The 16,631-nt window shown below is 39.7% G+C and overlaps 1 protein-coding gene across 2 annotated transcripts in view; it reads left to right on the top strand.

Annotated features, from left to right (window-relative positions):
* POC1A (POC1 centriolar protein A) overlaps positions 1 to 16,631 on the top strand; it is a 67,360-nt gene that overhangs the window by 27,081 nt on the left and 23,648 nt on the right. Inside the window, exons 8-10 of one of the 2 annotated variants that reach the window (XM_082321721.1) lie at positions 2,458 to 2,526; positions 5,560 to 5,658; positions 16,414 to 16,502. In XM_082321721.1, coding sequence (XP_082177847.1) covers positions 2,458 to 2,526; positions 5,560 to 5,658; positions 16,414 to 16,443 — 198 coding nt within the window. In that variant the 3' untranslated portion in view covers positions 16,444 to 16,502. Of the gene's footprint in view, positions 1 to 2,457; positions 2,527 to 5,559; positions 5,659 to 16,413; positions 16,503 to 16,631 lie in introns of those variants that run through there. The other variant, XM_082321720.1, reaches the window with a different exon arrangement.

A 16,631-nucleotide genomic window follows, 5' to 3' on the forward strand; every position in this document is an offset into this window, starting at 1 on the left:
AGCTTCTTACTTGCCTTCTGAGATATATGATCATACTTGAAAGAGGATAACTCTGCTTCTGTCAGAAGGTGTGTGTTCGTGTGGTGGGTTTTTTCTGGTGGTTGTGTTGTGGCTTTTCTGGTTGCCTTTTTTTTTTTTTGTTTTGTTTTGTTTCTGTTTCAGCTTGCTTTCCCAGCAAACTTGGCTGTAGGCAGCCTCTGGAAGTGCTCGTTCCTGCCTCTGCCCATTGCAGCTTGGGCAAAAGCTCGGGCTTAGGACAGTCTGCAAAATAACATGTTCAGTAGCTGACATAAAACTTCACTATCTGGGTCCTCAGCTGTTTATTCTAAGCAGAACAGTTTGTCTGTTGTGCCTGTGCTCGAACACACGTAATGATTTCCCAGCTCTGTTTAACTGCATCTCAGAGCGCCTGCCTCATCCTTCCCATGTGCGTCCTCCTGTGTGCTTTCTGAAAGGTTGAAAACGTATTAAAATAGATGCGTGGTGTGAAATGCATGCTTTTACTCAAGCAGTGCTGTAGCAGTCAGCACCATTTAAAGTCTCTCAGAACTGACTTGTTTTAAGAGCAAGGCTTCTTCAGAATGCAAGCGCCTATGCTATACAAAGATGATCCTGAATGCATTAACTCTGGCATCTCTTCTGTTAAACTACTAAGAGAAAAGCAGTTTTAAGCCAGCCTTCTGTTCTTCAGTTAAAAACCTGACAAGTAACACAAACCTGCATAGATCATTAGCCTGTAGCTTAAACATGGCAAACGATGGTGGTGCAAGGAGTGCCTGCCTGCTGCTTGCATTCCCCTGTGCTGCTGCAGGTGCCTGTTTGGCTTGGAGCCTCTGTCATTGCTTGTCCGTGTGCTCCACATGTAAGGTGATGTGAAGCAGTGATTCTGTTTTGGTTTTGATGGCTTTGGATGTGCCCCCTGTGTTGACTTTGTCCTGCTAATTGGTATCCAAAGAGAAGAACTGCCTCCTGCAAAACTCTGCTGTATTCTGTAGTACTGTCTAAGTAGAAGCTAATGTACAAATACAGTATATTCTGCTCATGCTGCTCTGTCTGCCATTCAGTGACCTGCCCTTCCTTCTAGTGCTCTTCAGGTAGCCTTGGCTTTTTCTTCCTCCTCTTCTGGCAACAGTGGTCTGGTACTTTGTGGACTTCTTGACTGCCAAGTCTGAAATAAAGTGAGTAATTGGATTCTGCTCTGAATACTGAATCTTGTGCATTCAGTTATTTTGCTTGTACAGATTCCTTGACTTAAAATGCTTCTAACCTTGGCCAAATTAATTGATGTAAGTTGATCGCTTTGGTTGGTAGTTGGTCAGGCATGTTTTGAAGTTATGTTGTGGTAGAGTGGGCAAGAGCTTTAAGCCTTGGGTCTTTTCCAGTGAGCAGTTTGCATGGAATAACCTAGAAATACAGGAGAGCATATGATGGCTGTATGTAAAACAAAAACCTCACAACCTTTTCCTTCATGGTAGAACTGATTCTTTCACTTCTTGCCTGTAGCCCTACCTGTTGGCTATTTTCATCATCAGTCTTGTGTTTTATGCTGTCCCTTAGTGACAGCTGTGTATTTACAAAGAAAGGCTGTTGTGAAAGCATGTGGAGAGAAGATACTATTTTCCATGGTGAATCGGATGCACACAGTGGTCCATGAAATGTGTTATCTTGTGGTATCAGTGTCTTGAAGGTTCTGGGTAATGTTTGAAGTTCTGGCCCCTGGACTTCCATAATTATGTGAAAGTCTTGGCTGAGTGCATTTTCCTTTCATGCATCTAGTTTTCATGGTGTGAGAGGGAGCTTGGAAAATGTAAATTCTGAAGGCTTGACAGTTGGAGCCTGAAAGGTGGATTCATCACTCCTCAAATTTGTTTTAAAAAACACCTTTTTTTTATAGGACATGGCTTATGATTTGTGAATGCATAGAATTGTCAGGTGTAAAGGTATTTTACTTCTAACAATCTTTCTCAATCTGCCCTTTGCTGCTCTGTGTGTATCTATGTGTTTAAACCTCCTTTTTCTACTTCAAACCTTTTCCATCAGGTGGCTAACTGAAGGCTGCATTTAACAAAACTCAACAGTGTCACTGCTTTTAATAGATGAATATGAGTTTTAGGTATTTCTAATTCTAAAGGGAAGTGAGAATGATTGAGAGGGAAGAAGGAAAAGACTGAAACTGTAAAACTTGGTGTGTTCCTGTCTGTCTTAATGCCATGGATATTGAAAAGTGGATGTCTTAAACTGGGGACAAAAATGTGGAACAATAGTAAGTAAGTGCCAGTGCACTTAACATGTTAATTGTGTCCCACTTACCTGACAGATAAGAGCTTTTTAAATTTTGCCTTTAGATTGCTGATGTCAAGTAAGAAATACCTTGTAAAGCTGTAATGAATGGAGCTTTATAACAGTTTGGTTTTTTCACCTTTTTTTTTTAAACCTATCTTTTAAATCTATTTGCAGGGGCCAGCCACCTGTGTAGCTTTTTCAAGAGCTGGAGACTTATTTGCCTCTGGAGGTTCTGATGAACAGGTATGTGACTGGTTTAATTAGATAGTTTTGTGCCTTGTTACTCTTTTCTAGGCATCTTGCTGCTTTCAAAGAGAAAACAAATATTAAAAATAGATATACTAAACATAGACTTTTGTGGGGAGGCACTTCAGATGGATTATCCGGGAATGAGTATGTACAGCAGAGGAAATATTACTCTATATACAGCCTTTGTTATATGCCTTTCTGAGGCATCTGCTGCTGAGAAATAAGTTAGATGGGTGTACAAATGACTGTGTTGAGATACCCTGAATATCATGGGCTATGCTGATGGATCGTTTCCTGATCTGCCACTGACTAGTTCTGAGACACAAGTGTAAGGACAAGGCAAGCAGGCAGGGATGCTTCCCTCGAATACTCTTCTGGGCCCCACTGGTCTACAACGCTCTGTATTTCATATTCCTTAATGCTCTCCTCCTCCCACAGATCTGTCCTCTCAGTCTTAATTGAGACACTATAGCTAAGCTATCTCCAGTGACTGAGACCAGATGGTTTTGAGTCTGATTGGATACAAATATAGGCTGTGGGTCTCTTTATTGATGGGAGTCTGGTGCAAAGCTGTTCTAATGCTCAGCTTTTTGGGTCAGAGTTGGACTTTTCTCTGCTGACCTTAATATATACACTAGGATTAAGAGCCTGGGTGTCTCGTACTACTGGTAAAGGGTTTTGGGGGATGAATCAGTTGAGGCAGGAGGGGAGATTTCTTCCTTTTACTTCTGGTTCTGACTTATAATCTAGATTCACATTTCCTTAAGAGCTGCTGGGTTTTGATTTCTGTTGTCAGTGGGGGAAAGTAAAAGCGTACCCAGTAGGTCTGGACCGTGCTGAAATGACTTGCTTGGGTTCTCTATGTAATGTATGTTTTCAGTTGTATGCTATCAAGGAGGAAACCAGTCCTAGGGCTGTAGCTCATGACAGTTTCAGAGAGCATTTAAACTCTATTTTATATATTTGCACAGCTTGTCATCCTGTCTCTTTAAGACCACTTTTTATTTAAGCCTTTAAACAGACTGTTTTGAAGAGATGCATCCAGTTTTTTGTCTTATAAAATTTTGTTGGGGTCACTATGTTAGGTTTGCTCTTGAAATGCTTATCTAACACAAGAAATAAATATACCTGTTTGCTGTTGTTTCTTTCTTCCGTAAAAGCCCTGATGTAGCTGGAAGTTGCAGTTATATAGCAATTCATTGCTAGTTATTTTCAATAGAGAACTTAAGAAATTTTGTCTTCAATTTCTAGGCATAGCCAACAAGCTTTTTATTTATTTCATTTTTAGCTTAAGAGGATGTATTAGCCTACATTTCTCTGTTGTGTAAAATGAATTCCTTCAAAAGGCTTCTATTTGATCAGTTCCCTCTGTCTTTCGTATGGTTGGGATTTCTTTAAACAAAGTAATGCTCATTGCAAAGTATCACCTGGTATTGTTAAACTGAAACGCTGAATGGCAATGCCTCCCCAGAAAGGTGCTTTGTAAAGGTACATTTATGGCATGGGGTCATAACTGCTTTCTTTGGCAGCCCTTTTCCGTTGTAGCTCAAGGCTGTGTGTTTCTGGACACATGTATTGGGAAGGGCGGCTGTTGGCTTCCCTTTTCTTAGCTCCCGTGAAGGAACTGCCTCTCTCCTTTTAGGTTTGTATCTGAAAATGCAGGCTGTGCTTACTTCTGTGCATGGAGAAAGAACTTTAACATACAATATATGTGTGTATTAAAAAAAAGCATTAGTCTTAAGTTGCCGATTGTGTATATACAAGAGGCTTTTTGAGTTGAATAGACCTCTCTGAATGCTAGCTTTCTGAATCCAAGAGAAATATGAGAAATAATAAAGAACACCTCTACAGGCCAAAAATACTTTTTTTGTGGGGTAATTTAGACATGTAGCCTGTCTTTAAAAAAAAAAAAAAAAAAAAAAATTAATTGCTGAACTGCAAACAGGCCTGTTGTATGAGCCCGCTGGAATCAGGAGGTGCCATTTGCACCCTGTGCTGTGAATATATGCTGATTTTAACATAGTTAGTGTGACTTGCCCTGCTGAAGATATGGATGGACTTCAACCCAAAGTAGCGGTCTGAGTAAGTATCCTTTTTCTGTCATCGGTCTTCACTGAGCTATGTTGCATTGCTCTTAAACCCCAGCTTAGACAAGGTGGCAATGCCCATTTTTGTTGTAATACCACCTTTGCTAGCTGTGAAGAGACAATCTATACAATAAAAGAGCATCACTTTTTTGTTACACGATGGAATGGCCTTATTGGTTAACTATGCAACTACAAAAGAAAAATTATTTTTTTTTCACATGACGCAGGGATGAAAACTTATAAGTGAAGAATCATCACTGATGTTTCTAATGACCAAGATGAGCTGTCTGGTTTCATAGGTGTCTTTCAGACTTCTGAAATAGTTGATAGATTGCTCTTAAACTTTTTTAGACTTTTAGAGCCACTGCTAAGGATTTTACTCCACAGATTTACTCTTGATATGTTGAAGTGGCTTATGTGTTAGAGGCCTCTCTTCTCTTCTGAAATAAATACTGCATTGTGGAGAGAAGATGCGTGTAAGTGGGATTTAATTTTAGTGTTTTGCTGACAAACTAGCTCAAGATCTCTAATGCTAGTCTCAAAGTACTAATTCTCCTATTCCTGTGAATGAATCTCATGATAAACCAGTGACTAGTTGTTTTGGGTGTGGCTGATAAGTGCTGTAATGCTAAGCATGGTATTTTCATATATCTGTGGTTTTAATGGTGTATTCTGCATGTTGCTTTGAAGTTCTCTAGGTAGCTCTAGTTTCATGATGTTCCTGACCCAAAGGATGTTGGAAGAGGTCAGTTACCCATTGAGAACACAGTTATGCTATGTCTGTATTCAGTAGCATATTTACAAATAACATCCTTAATTTAATCAATGGCAAAGCTTTCTTAGGTAAGCTTTGGTGTGCATCTGCTGACTCTTCTCAGTTGTGTTGACCTTTAAGCAAATGTAGATGGAAAATTTGAATAGAGATAACTTTCTTCTGCAGGTGATGGTGTGGAAGACTAACTTTGATGCAGCAGATTATGGTGATGTACTGAAAACACAGAAGTCTGGCACTAGTGTGGATGGGACCCATCACGCTCTGGTAGGTCAGCATACAGAAATCATGTACAGTTCCTTTTCAGTACACTTTCTGCAACTGGAAAGCATGTGGCTCTTTCAGGCAGTTGGACTACAGAGCCATCTTTCCTTAGTATTTATTTGAGCTGCAGGATGTATGTTTTTAACCAATCTTGTATTGTTTGTTTTGTTTAACTGTACATACTTTATAGGAAAATGATTATATAATGATTTTAAAAGGGAAATAAATTTAGTGCATGTATATATGCATTTTTATTGACAGCCTGTATTTAAGAATGTGTGGTAGGCTTGGATGATAGTCCACAAAAAAAAGCACAGATGTGAGTAACAGCTGAAGTCACTTTTGCGAGCTGATATGAATCCTTTAGGCTGGTGTCAGTCCTGAAAATAGATATTGTTCATGATATCTTTCACTGACAGTCAGCAAAGACAAAAGAAATCTCTGTGCATAGACTTCACATGTGGGAAATAGGTGATGTATTATGCTGTAGCTTCTTTCCTAAATACTTGGAGACATCAGTTCATATCCTTTGCCTGAACCATGTGTTAAGAGACACCTGAGTTCTGACAGTAACTAGTGGATAAATCCACCAACTGAGTAATTCAGTATGATGCACTGATCTAAGTGTAGTACTGATGTTGGATGTTGTGGCTATTACAAGAGTAACCCTTTAAGTTACTGCCCGTATGAGTTAAGGTTTATACATGGTGATGCTTCACTTAAACTTCTGTTTTGTCAGTCTTTGGATGTTTTTGATACATTTGAGTATACATACAGGATTCTGAAATATGTTACTACAGTGTCTATTTTTGGTACATCTTGTTCAACATGAGCTGTAAGCTAAAAAGCAATTTGTGAACCAGGGGATTTATGCATATGTGGCATTGCCTCAGTTGAAAGGTAAGCTTCTAGCCAGCATCTGTTGCTCTCTGGCAATGTCTTTAATCTTATCAATTTAGATCTTCTTTACTGGGCTACTAAGCTTCTGTTATCTCTTAAACATAGTGGTTTTATTTAATATTACTTCAGTCCATTGCTGGCAGTGTTGGAATAGCCGTAGTATTTTGTGAAGGACAAGATCAGAGTCTAACTTGCTGCAGCTCTAAACCTGATGCCTAACGATGTGGAGTGCTCTGTAAAGAAAGCAAACACAACCAGAGGATGTTAGTGCTAGGTGAGTGGGAGGGGATGGTAGGAAGCAATCACAGAAGGAAGGATGAGGTGAAAGTGTTTATTGATCCTCAGCTAGTTTTGGCTAAAACTGACTTCTTCCTTTTCCTCCTCTCCTGTGCACTAACTCTGAAGTTATGCTGGCTATGAAACTAGCAGTCCAACGACCTCTTTGTTAGCCTATTGAACTGGACTTAACTTTGAACTCTATCTGCGTTGATTTAAGATAGTGTAATATAATTCTGGGCTGAAATACAGCAGAGACAAAGAAAGCCTTTATGGGAAGAAGTAACATTTTCAGTTTGTAACATTCTAAGGAATGGCTTAAATGGTGTAGACAAGGTGTCTGCTAATGGGAGATTATGGTAAGCTTACCTCATTTGTACTGCTGTTATTACCAGACCATATTATCCAGTAGTTATTTAAGGAAAGGAAGGAAATGCCTGAGCTCTTCTAAAACATAGTTCTTTGTTATAGAACCTCTTAATATGTGCATTGAAGGTAGCTGCTGAACAATGACTAACCACCCTGAATATCTGTCCCTCCAACAAAACTATTCCCTTGTGGAAGAGGGTTTACCTGACAAAACCTCTAATAGATGCTGCTGTGACCAACTGTGTACTGCTGACAGGCAAAGCCATGTCATGTGGTGTTGGTTGACAAAGAGTTGCTCTACTCATGCTCTGAGCCTATGGGAAACAGGGCACTGCAAATTATTTGAGGTGTAATATATTGGCTTGGACCAGGTGCTGTGTTTTTACAGAGGGCAAAGTGAATCCATGCTGAGTCATGTGGAAGAGACATACTTTGGTCTGTGGACCTAAATTACTTCAAAGGAGTGAGTATTTTGAACTGCCACCCAAATGCAACCTTTAGCTTGGGCATGCAGCATGGGAGCTGCTGATACCAGCAGTGCTACCTGAATATAAAAAGTATTGGAAAGTTACTGCATTATGTACAACTTACAGAAGATCAAATTGAGTGATAGTCAGTAGGATTCTTCCTTCCTATTTGCTCCTTGGGCAAATGTGGTGTTATCTTTTGGTCTGAATAGCACAAATGACACTTCCACTAGGTCTGTCAGATTAGCCATGAGCATGAATATGAGACTTGTAAATTAAACCTTTGAATGCCTTCAACAGTAAAATTATCCCTGCTTAAAAAGCAGGGGTGTGAAGGTGGTTGCAATGGAGAGCTTGGGTGCTAGCTTGCACAACTAAGACTAATGTCTTAGTCAACTAAGTCTGTTGATTAAGTTCAACAATGTGATCTCTTTTATTCAGTTAAGAACACTGTTTTGCCTTGGAAGTGTGATGCAGCTCTGTCCTGCTATAAAGGAGTGGAGTTTCAATGTTTGTCTCGTGTCACACAGTCTGATTGGTGCTGCCAAAGCCAATGTAGTCTAAATTTTTGGGGGTATCATCAGCTGTATCGTGGCTGGCTGCCTGTTACAAAAACAATCACGTAGCATGCTAGAGCCTATACCTGGTCTCTACTAAGAGCTCACTACCCTTTGTAAGAATGGAAATGCAAAAATATGATTAGTACTCAATATCCTTGTGTATTAGCTTATTAGGAGTGCAATGCTTTAATATTAAGGCAGTTATAATTGGTAAAGTTAGAAGGGGAAGAATAAACAATGTAGTCTGAGAACCTGTTTTGAATACCATAGTTTAAATTTAGAATAGATATGAAATGTTCTTTGCTGTTAAAAAGAAGCTGATATATCTGAAAACAGCTTGGTTGGTTATTTTAAGGAATAAGTATAACCTGAGCATGGAAATCTTGGCTACATAATAACTTGCCCATTCATGGCAGTCTACTCTTTTTTTTTTTTTTTTTTTCTTCCTTCTCCCAAGTGAATTTCATGACCTTTCTCTTTTCGAAATGTATTATGCTGGGCTTTTTAAGAGTTTTTAAGAGTACTGTCACTGCTACAACTTACTGCAAGACTTAAATTTCACTATATATTCAGTTCCTTCTTGTTTTGAGCAAAATGTTTGATTTTCAATAATGAAGTAATTATTTTGGTGGATTTTGTGTAGTTGAGATCGGTTGTTTTTTCCCCATCAAAATCAGACTTGAAGCTGCCACCTGTGGCTCTTGCTTTCATGCTGAGGTCACCTTTACCTTCAATGAAAAGTGAAGCTGCCTCATCTTTCTCTGCTCCTGTGTTAGTTCGCCAGGATTCTGCTTCTTGAATAGTACTGAGATTTTGCAGACATTTTGGGATGTAAGTACATTTAAAACAGGCATATAGGTTGTTAGTTTTGGTACCCCTAAAACACATGAATGCTATTCTAGACACATCTTTAATCTGTTTGCACCCTTTACTTAACTCACAGAGAATATTTTTTCCAAGGAGAGCTTATGCTCTCATATGTAGCTGTATAATTTAAGTGTTGTGAAAGCACAAATACTCATCAAAACAGTGGATGTGTAAAAATATTCAGTATCTGGTTTCTCATGGGGAGAGTCAGACTAACGTGCAAGTGCTAAGAAAGACTAACTGAACACAGACATCAGAACTAGTTTGTCATCAAGATGAATAGGAAGGAAAAAAGAATCCTAAATAACCTGTGGGATAAAAGAGGCATGAAACACTGTCAAGGTTGGTGAGCTTGAAAACAAACTTGCTCTAAAACAATTTTCACTTCCATAGGCAGAGGGAGACTGGAGCCTTTAGAAGATGCTGGTTTCTCAGGCCGTTGGTTAAAGTTCATTATGAATCAGGGTTTTGGGCTTGTTTGCAACAATAGGCATGAACTTCAAAGTTGCTCTGCCCACCTGCTTGTGTTTTCTGTAAATATGAGGCTTGGGAGATGCAGCTTGCTTTGAAAGTAAAACTGCTCTGTGCAAGGACTAATGCAAATGACAGAGAAGCTCATGATGAGCAGGAACTACAGTCATGACTATGGTGTAAAAGCATAGGCACAAAAGTGTGATAAAGAAAACACTAAAGCTGTCAGAAGTGAGTTATAAATATCTTTTAGTGTAGATGTGAGACTCTACATGTTAGATCAGAATTACAGTAGCTCTGAAATAAATGCTTACTCTTAAACTATAAGTTAGCGATTGTTGCTATTAAGTGTTGCGTAATTGCCTTGAAAGCTGAAGTTAAGGGCAAGCACTCATGATGCATGCTGTGTGAAGCTGATGGGAAGAAATGAAGTCTTATAGTCCTGTGTCTTGATCCTATAAGCATTTGTGTTTGCTTTGATCTAGAATCTAAGGGGTAAGAGTAAATTCATGCTTTAAGCTGCAATATTGAGTGGTGAGGACATAAAGGAAAGTCAGAATAAGAGGTATAGATTTTGCATGTGATTTCATAAATATGGGCTCTTATGCTTGTCCTGGAGTCAGTAACTGTAAGCATAAGAGTGTATCTGTATGAAGATGTGTGTAGGATCAGATCAAAGGACATATTATATTCACGGATCTGATATGTTGTGAAAACATTCACCATACAATTTTTTTCTTTCCAGATAGGGCAGATAATGTGTTTTATTTTGGAGGTTTGGTAGTGTGTTTGTTTGTTTGTTTTTTTTTTTTTTTCAAATACAAGGAAAGCTTCGTACATGCAGTTACAGCTGACGTGACTATACAAGAACACTTGTTTCATTATGTGACAGATTTGCTATTGTTGACTAATTCCCAGAAGACTATGTACGGTGAAGGTTGATGTCACACGGACAGTTAGAAAGTGCTTGGGTGTTTGTTTAAACTTGTACACTGAAAATTATGAATAAAAACATTGTAGTATAAGCTAAGTTGGTGAACAGTTTCATGCAATATTATGGAAAATATGAAATATTCATTGATACAGAGATTCTTCACTCAGGTTTAAACATAAACCTTCTTTAGGCATGTTGTAACTCTTTGTGCAAAATACTATTTTGCAAAGGAGGAGGCTGATGAGGAAACTTTAGGCTAAGCCTCTACATATAGCTTTCTAAAGAAAAATATTTTAAATTGTGTTTGTGTTGCAGTACCTCAGAGGTACTTGAACAGGGCGAGCGGGAGTTTCAGATATCCAAAAGGCAGCGAAATGCACAGTCTGTAAGGGTTGCGTGTAGTCTGTTTATCTCAAACTAAGGGTATCCTGGTGAGAGAGGTAATAGGTACAGCAGAACATAAGCTTACAGGTGATGGGGAGGTGTTTCTCTTGCCACTTCGGTTGTAAATTCTGCAACCATAGAACTTAAATATATGCAGCTCAGTTTTTTCAGCAATTGGTAGGACTCTGAGAGACGTGCTCGTTTGAGTGGATGTGCAGACAGACTCCAAAGCAGGTAATCCCTTGGTAGGGCAGTTTGGGAGACGTGGGCAGAGGTGCAGAGCTGTCCTCCGTCAGTTTCTTGCCAAGAAGTCTTTCTGCTCTTTTGAAATTCAAGAGCACAAATGTTTTAAATATCTTTAGCTCCTTTGAAGTTAAATGGTACTCAGTTGTGGAGCTACCAAATTTGAAAACTAATGGCATAGCAGACTTCACAAAGTGAAGCTTGGGAAGAGCAGTGCTTCAGTGGAAAGGACTTTTAAACAAGTAAGCCTGTTACTCTTCAAATGCATCTTTCGGTTAAGACAGGCATTTAGGCCTCTCTCTACACTGCTGGGTTTAAAATTTTCGCCAGGCATTGGACTATGCTTATTTCTTCAATGGCAATTTTTCTGAAATAGTTCTGTTGAATAGGATTGGAGACTAATTCCAAAAAATGTGATCTGTTCATAAAATTGTCTGAGGCCTGTAACTGAATGTCCAAAGCTGACTCCACCTCTCTTCTTTGCTGGTTCTGTTTTGTGTTTGACCTTGAGTGCCTCCTGTGCTCAGCCCGTGGTCTCCGTGCTGACTGCAGCAGTTCATTCTGTCAGCCTCTTGTTCCTTGTGTAAATAAATTCCTCCTGAGTTACTCATAAGCCAGATGTGCCTTTTCTTTTTTTGACCTTTTGGCTTCCAAATTGGTAACTATCTCTAATTTTGGCATCCATTAATACTTTTTTGTACTTTTTTTTTTCTTGCTGTGAAATCTCCTCCCGGGAAGCAGTTTCGTTGCACAGAGCTGCAGCTCTTCACAATTGGATGTCAATGTGTGTTGTCGTTTGCACCTCCTCCACCCCCTTCTATTTATTTATTTTTAAGAGTTGTAAGGGAAGAATCCTTTATTCAACAGCAGGGGATACAACCTTCAGCCTTCACAATAAGTGTGGTCTGCAAAATGATTATTTTTCCTGATCTGCTTGTCACCTTGTTTTTCTGAGGATGTGTTCCCACTCCAAGAAGCTTTAGTCTGGTACATGATTGTCTTCTTGGAAGAGGTAGGTAGATTATTTACTTAAAAGAACAACGCTGTGATGAGTACTCAGGATGTTTCCACTGTTCTCTACCCTGCTTGGCTGTCCGAGCAGAAGCTTTATGGGGTGGGCAGGAGTCTTACTACAGCTGATCACAGGATGCTCAGGAGCTCTTCCTCACATCCTTCACAAGCAGTGCAGTTGCAGATGGTTACTCATAGCTGCCTAACCTTCACTCTTCTTTCACTGAAGGAAGCCTGGTCATGTAAGCCTATTGCAACGTGTGACATTGTAGGTTGTTTTTTTTTTTTTTCTTTTGCAAGCAGACAGAGGTTCAACAGGAACAGAGGAAAAGGCTTCTTTCCTCTCCTTCCTTTGTGGTGTGGACAAAGCTGGGCCTCTACCTTGGCCTGTGCCTGAAGAGGCTGTGCTTGTAAACCTTGTGAGAGCCAGAAGGATGTAATTTTCTTTAATCGCTCACATCCTTCTTTTAGCAAGAGCAGCTAGTAGTTCTTTCTGTGCAAGGAGTGCTCCTGTGGTGTCTTCCACTCATCTTGCTGGAAACCAGAGATTTAGAGTGGGTTGAACTGTTAACCCCCAAGAGGTACCAGACACTTAGTCAACTAAGGGAGCTGTCATGGTGAGCAAGCCTGGCTAGCCGAGAATGTTTCCTTGGTCTCTTCCTGCCTGGTTCAGCATCCTCAGACTCTGGGAAAATAATCATTCTTCCTATTTGGTAGTATGGTTAGTAGGAACTATGGCTAATGTGGGCCAGAGAGAGCACACTGCCCATTTATTTATAAACACATGTTCTTGTTAACAAAAGCGATAGAAACTTGGTGTTATGCTGTGTGTTTACAGGCCTATCTGAACTCCTTCACCCTGGTACAGATAACCTGGTTTCCAGCCCAGAACATCAGGCAGGAAGGCAGGCATCTGTTTTGTGGGTAGCCCCTGAAGGAGTAACTCCTCAGTTTCGTCACTGAAAAGGCTGGATCCAGCTGAGCTGTGGAGTGCAGCTCTAATTTATTGGAGAATAAAGTCTAGCAACAGTACCAGTTTTCTTCATATCGGGAAGCCTGAGTTTATCTGTGCTATCTGGATGGCTGTATCAGTTGATTGTACTCTTTGTGGGGCCTCACTGCAGATCTCAGATTTTTCTGCATCTTAATTTGACTGTGAGGCTGCATCAGAATTTAATGGTTTTCTCTCACTCCGCTAAATGAGTGCCTACCTCACAAACAGCTAATGGCAGAGCTGCTTTCTGGAAGATATTCCATAAAGCCTCTGTTAATGGCTAGCTCTCTAATACTCTATTGCAGCTTTTTTTGTTGTTGCTGTGTGAAACTGAATTTTTCACAAGCTAGTGGGTTTTGCCATTATGTTGTTGCTTTTTCCCCTGAAACTTTTGGTTTTGCTTTTCTCTTGATCCGGTCAATGTAAGGAGAGAAGGGTGCACATGACAAACAAATGAAAGCTTATGTCTTTGATTTTGTGCGTTAACTTTTTTTTACACATTGTTGCAGGCTGTTTATCAGACTTTTCATATCTTATGTTGATGAAGGACTTGAGAGAGAGAGAGAGAGGAAAAGGCAGGCTATAGGCACCCTCAGCTTGGCTTTCCAAGAGGCTCTGAATGATGGCAACAACCTGCAACAGCTTTGCCCGTTAGTGGATGGGAGCAGCCACGGTGCTACAGCTGTTTTCCCTTGTCTTCTGGTTTAACAAGATTTTTTGCAGAAATAAGAGGATCAGCTTTTAATTTCTGTCATCTTACAACTAATAGATTTGTTCTTTAAGGCTCTGGAACAATAAGGCAAGTCCTGACAAGTCATTACTGGTCAGAATAAAAATTGCCTTTTAAGTTCAGCATCTCAGGCTAATTAATGTAAATTCACCCACTTAGGTTGCCACTGTATGTGGCTTGTTTTAATGCTTGAGTCATAATTCAAAGAGAAGAGATGGAGGCAAGGTTTATATTTTTTTTCCAAGCTGCTATTCTTTGTCAGCTTTGAGATGGATGAAGACGACTCAAGCTTTAAAAGTTTCTAAGATCTCAAACTTTCTGCTAAAATCCAATCTCCAGGCAAGAGTAATAACAAATGGGTATGTTATAATATGTGTCTGCATATGTTTACCTATGTATATATACATAACATGTTATTTATACATAAGTAACATACATAGGCATGCACGTGACGTATTTTACATAGCATATACATATTTCATTTGAAAGAGGCAAATGATTCTGATGAAAAAAAAATGAGCTGGAAGTTGTTGTTCGCACTTCAGGAGATCACTGTGTGTGTTTTGCTTCTTGCCTTGGAGACTGTTGCTTTTAGTGTAAAAGAACCTGTAGCTGGATAACCCAAGGCTGAGGATAAAGAGTTTGTTTCAGTGTTTGGCTGCATTTTCTTGGGAGCTTTTCCTAAGAGTGATCTTAAACTGGGCCAGGGAACAGTAGTTCAATTCTTGGTGAAATTTCTTACCAATGGTTCTCATATTTATATTTTTTTTCCTATCGTGTCTTGTTTCCACACAAAACTGTTCCTTTCACATTTTTGGTGCTGTAATTCTCCAGGAGCAGTGTTAGGACAGCCAGTTGAGCATCACCTGTACAACAAAGCTTAATTATTCCATCCTAAGTTCTGGAAGACCTCTTCATATTTCCTGAGAAAACACTAGGACTGATGTGAGGGGAGAATTGGTTAAGGGAGGTAAAATGCCTGTGCAAAGTAGGAAATGACAAATCTAAAATGTTGAAGGCTACCCTTAGCTTTTCCTTCTCAGGAAATACAGACCTGCTTTATTTTTTTTTTTAAACAGCTGGTAGTCATTAAGTTTCACCTGTCCATGCACTGTTTCACTGGGCTTTCAATGTCTGGCATCGCTGTTTCCCATTTTCACTTGTCACAGAAATGCCATTTGTGCTTTGGAAATGCAATACATGCAAAACTTTCCCATTCTTCTTTGATGTTGTAGAGGGCTTTTTAGCTATTTGAAATGTAACTCAAATTGGAAAGGAGCTGACTATTGAAAATTAGTTCCTATTATTTTAGCATCTTTCCTTAGTAAGACTGTGAATTAACATATAATATTGCATTAATTACTAGTCATTTGGAAACTCTAGCTTTATTAGAGGTACATTCCTAACTGGTTTTGGGCTGTGGCAATCCCCTTTGCCAGAATTTATCAGGAACGGTGATTTCTATTCCTTTCCACTCTTTCTTGGAAATCAGTGCAGGGATCTACTTTCCTTCAACTTTCTGTATAAAACAAAGATCACATAGCACAAAGAACCGTGAGCCTCATCTCAGATGGTACACAACCAGTTGATGTCGTGGTGTATCTGTAGCAGTGCTCAGTATAAACCAACTGAAAACCATGCACATCATGTAGCTCAGGTGCTTTTAGCAGTCTGCGTAGATGCTTGTTACCTTGAAAACCATGATACTAATGTCTGTCTTTGTTTAAAAGTGACACTTATAGAGTATAGAGGTAAGTTAAGCAGACCAACAGACAGTGAACCAGAAGAGCAAGGTCACTGAAACACAGGAGGGGAACAGCTTTTCCCTTCTGGCAGGCAGGAGCAGGGTAGAGGACCTGCTCTTGGCTAGAGATTGCCAGACAGCATCACTTGCAGAGATAGGATCCTAGTATTTCTGTAAGCAAATGCAAATTTCAGTCCAAGTGCAGTCTTCTAGGTATGGATAGGCTGGTTTCATGCATGTTTGAGTACTATAGCTGGCCATTAGCTGTTACCCCTGTTTCTCCTGGCAGCTTGGTCAGCAGAGCTGGATGGTATGATGCTGCTTCACTTAAATTACACAAACCTTACTCCATCCGCCTGCCTCTGCCAGTGGTTCGCTTAGGCTTTGGCACAAGAGTGCCTTGGGATTTAGATGGATTTGAGATGTACCTATTAACTCTATTTCTTCTTGGGGTTATCACAGACAATGTTTATTGGTCTATAGTAAAACATGGCCATTACTGTACAGGTGCCAAGTTTTAATGTTTTAACTTCGTATTTTTAGTAGCACCAATAGGGAGAAGGGTTCTGTCTAAATCACTTCTGGCTTCTTGCTTATCTAACCCAACTTAGCTTTTGGTGTGAAGCAAAATTGCAAACAAAAATGAAAGGGAAGTAATGTTCTCTTCACCTCCCTTCTCTTTTTCTCCCCCTCCCTCACAAATCCCCTTCCATTATCACAACTTGAATCCTGAAATAAGAGGTAAGCAGGGATGAATGGTCCTATGAATTGTTTCATAAAACTAATTAAACTTGTATTCTAATTCTAGTTGTTACCCTGGACAGTAGATGTGAAATAATGCAAGTCTCGAAGAATGTGATTGCTCCAGAAATTTCAGTGCTGCCTTGAAGAGGGGATGCTTTTCCAGTCTAGAGAAACGTGCTTCTATTTGGAGAGCTGTGTTCAGTCAATGATATTTTGTACATAGCAGGGGGAAATGAGGTTACCTTTCAGTTTGTAATGAGTCCTCCAATCTAGCATGGTGTA

This window comes from Platalea leucorodia (assembly GCF_965183815.1).
Source record: "Platalea leucorodia genome assembly, chromosome: 9".
NCBI classification, from domain to species: domain Eukaryota; kingdom Metazoa; phylum Chordata; class Aves; order Pelecaniformes; family Threskiornithidae; genus Platalea; species Platalea leucorodia.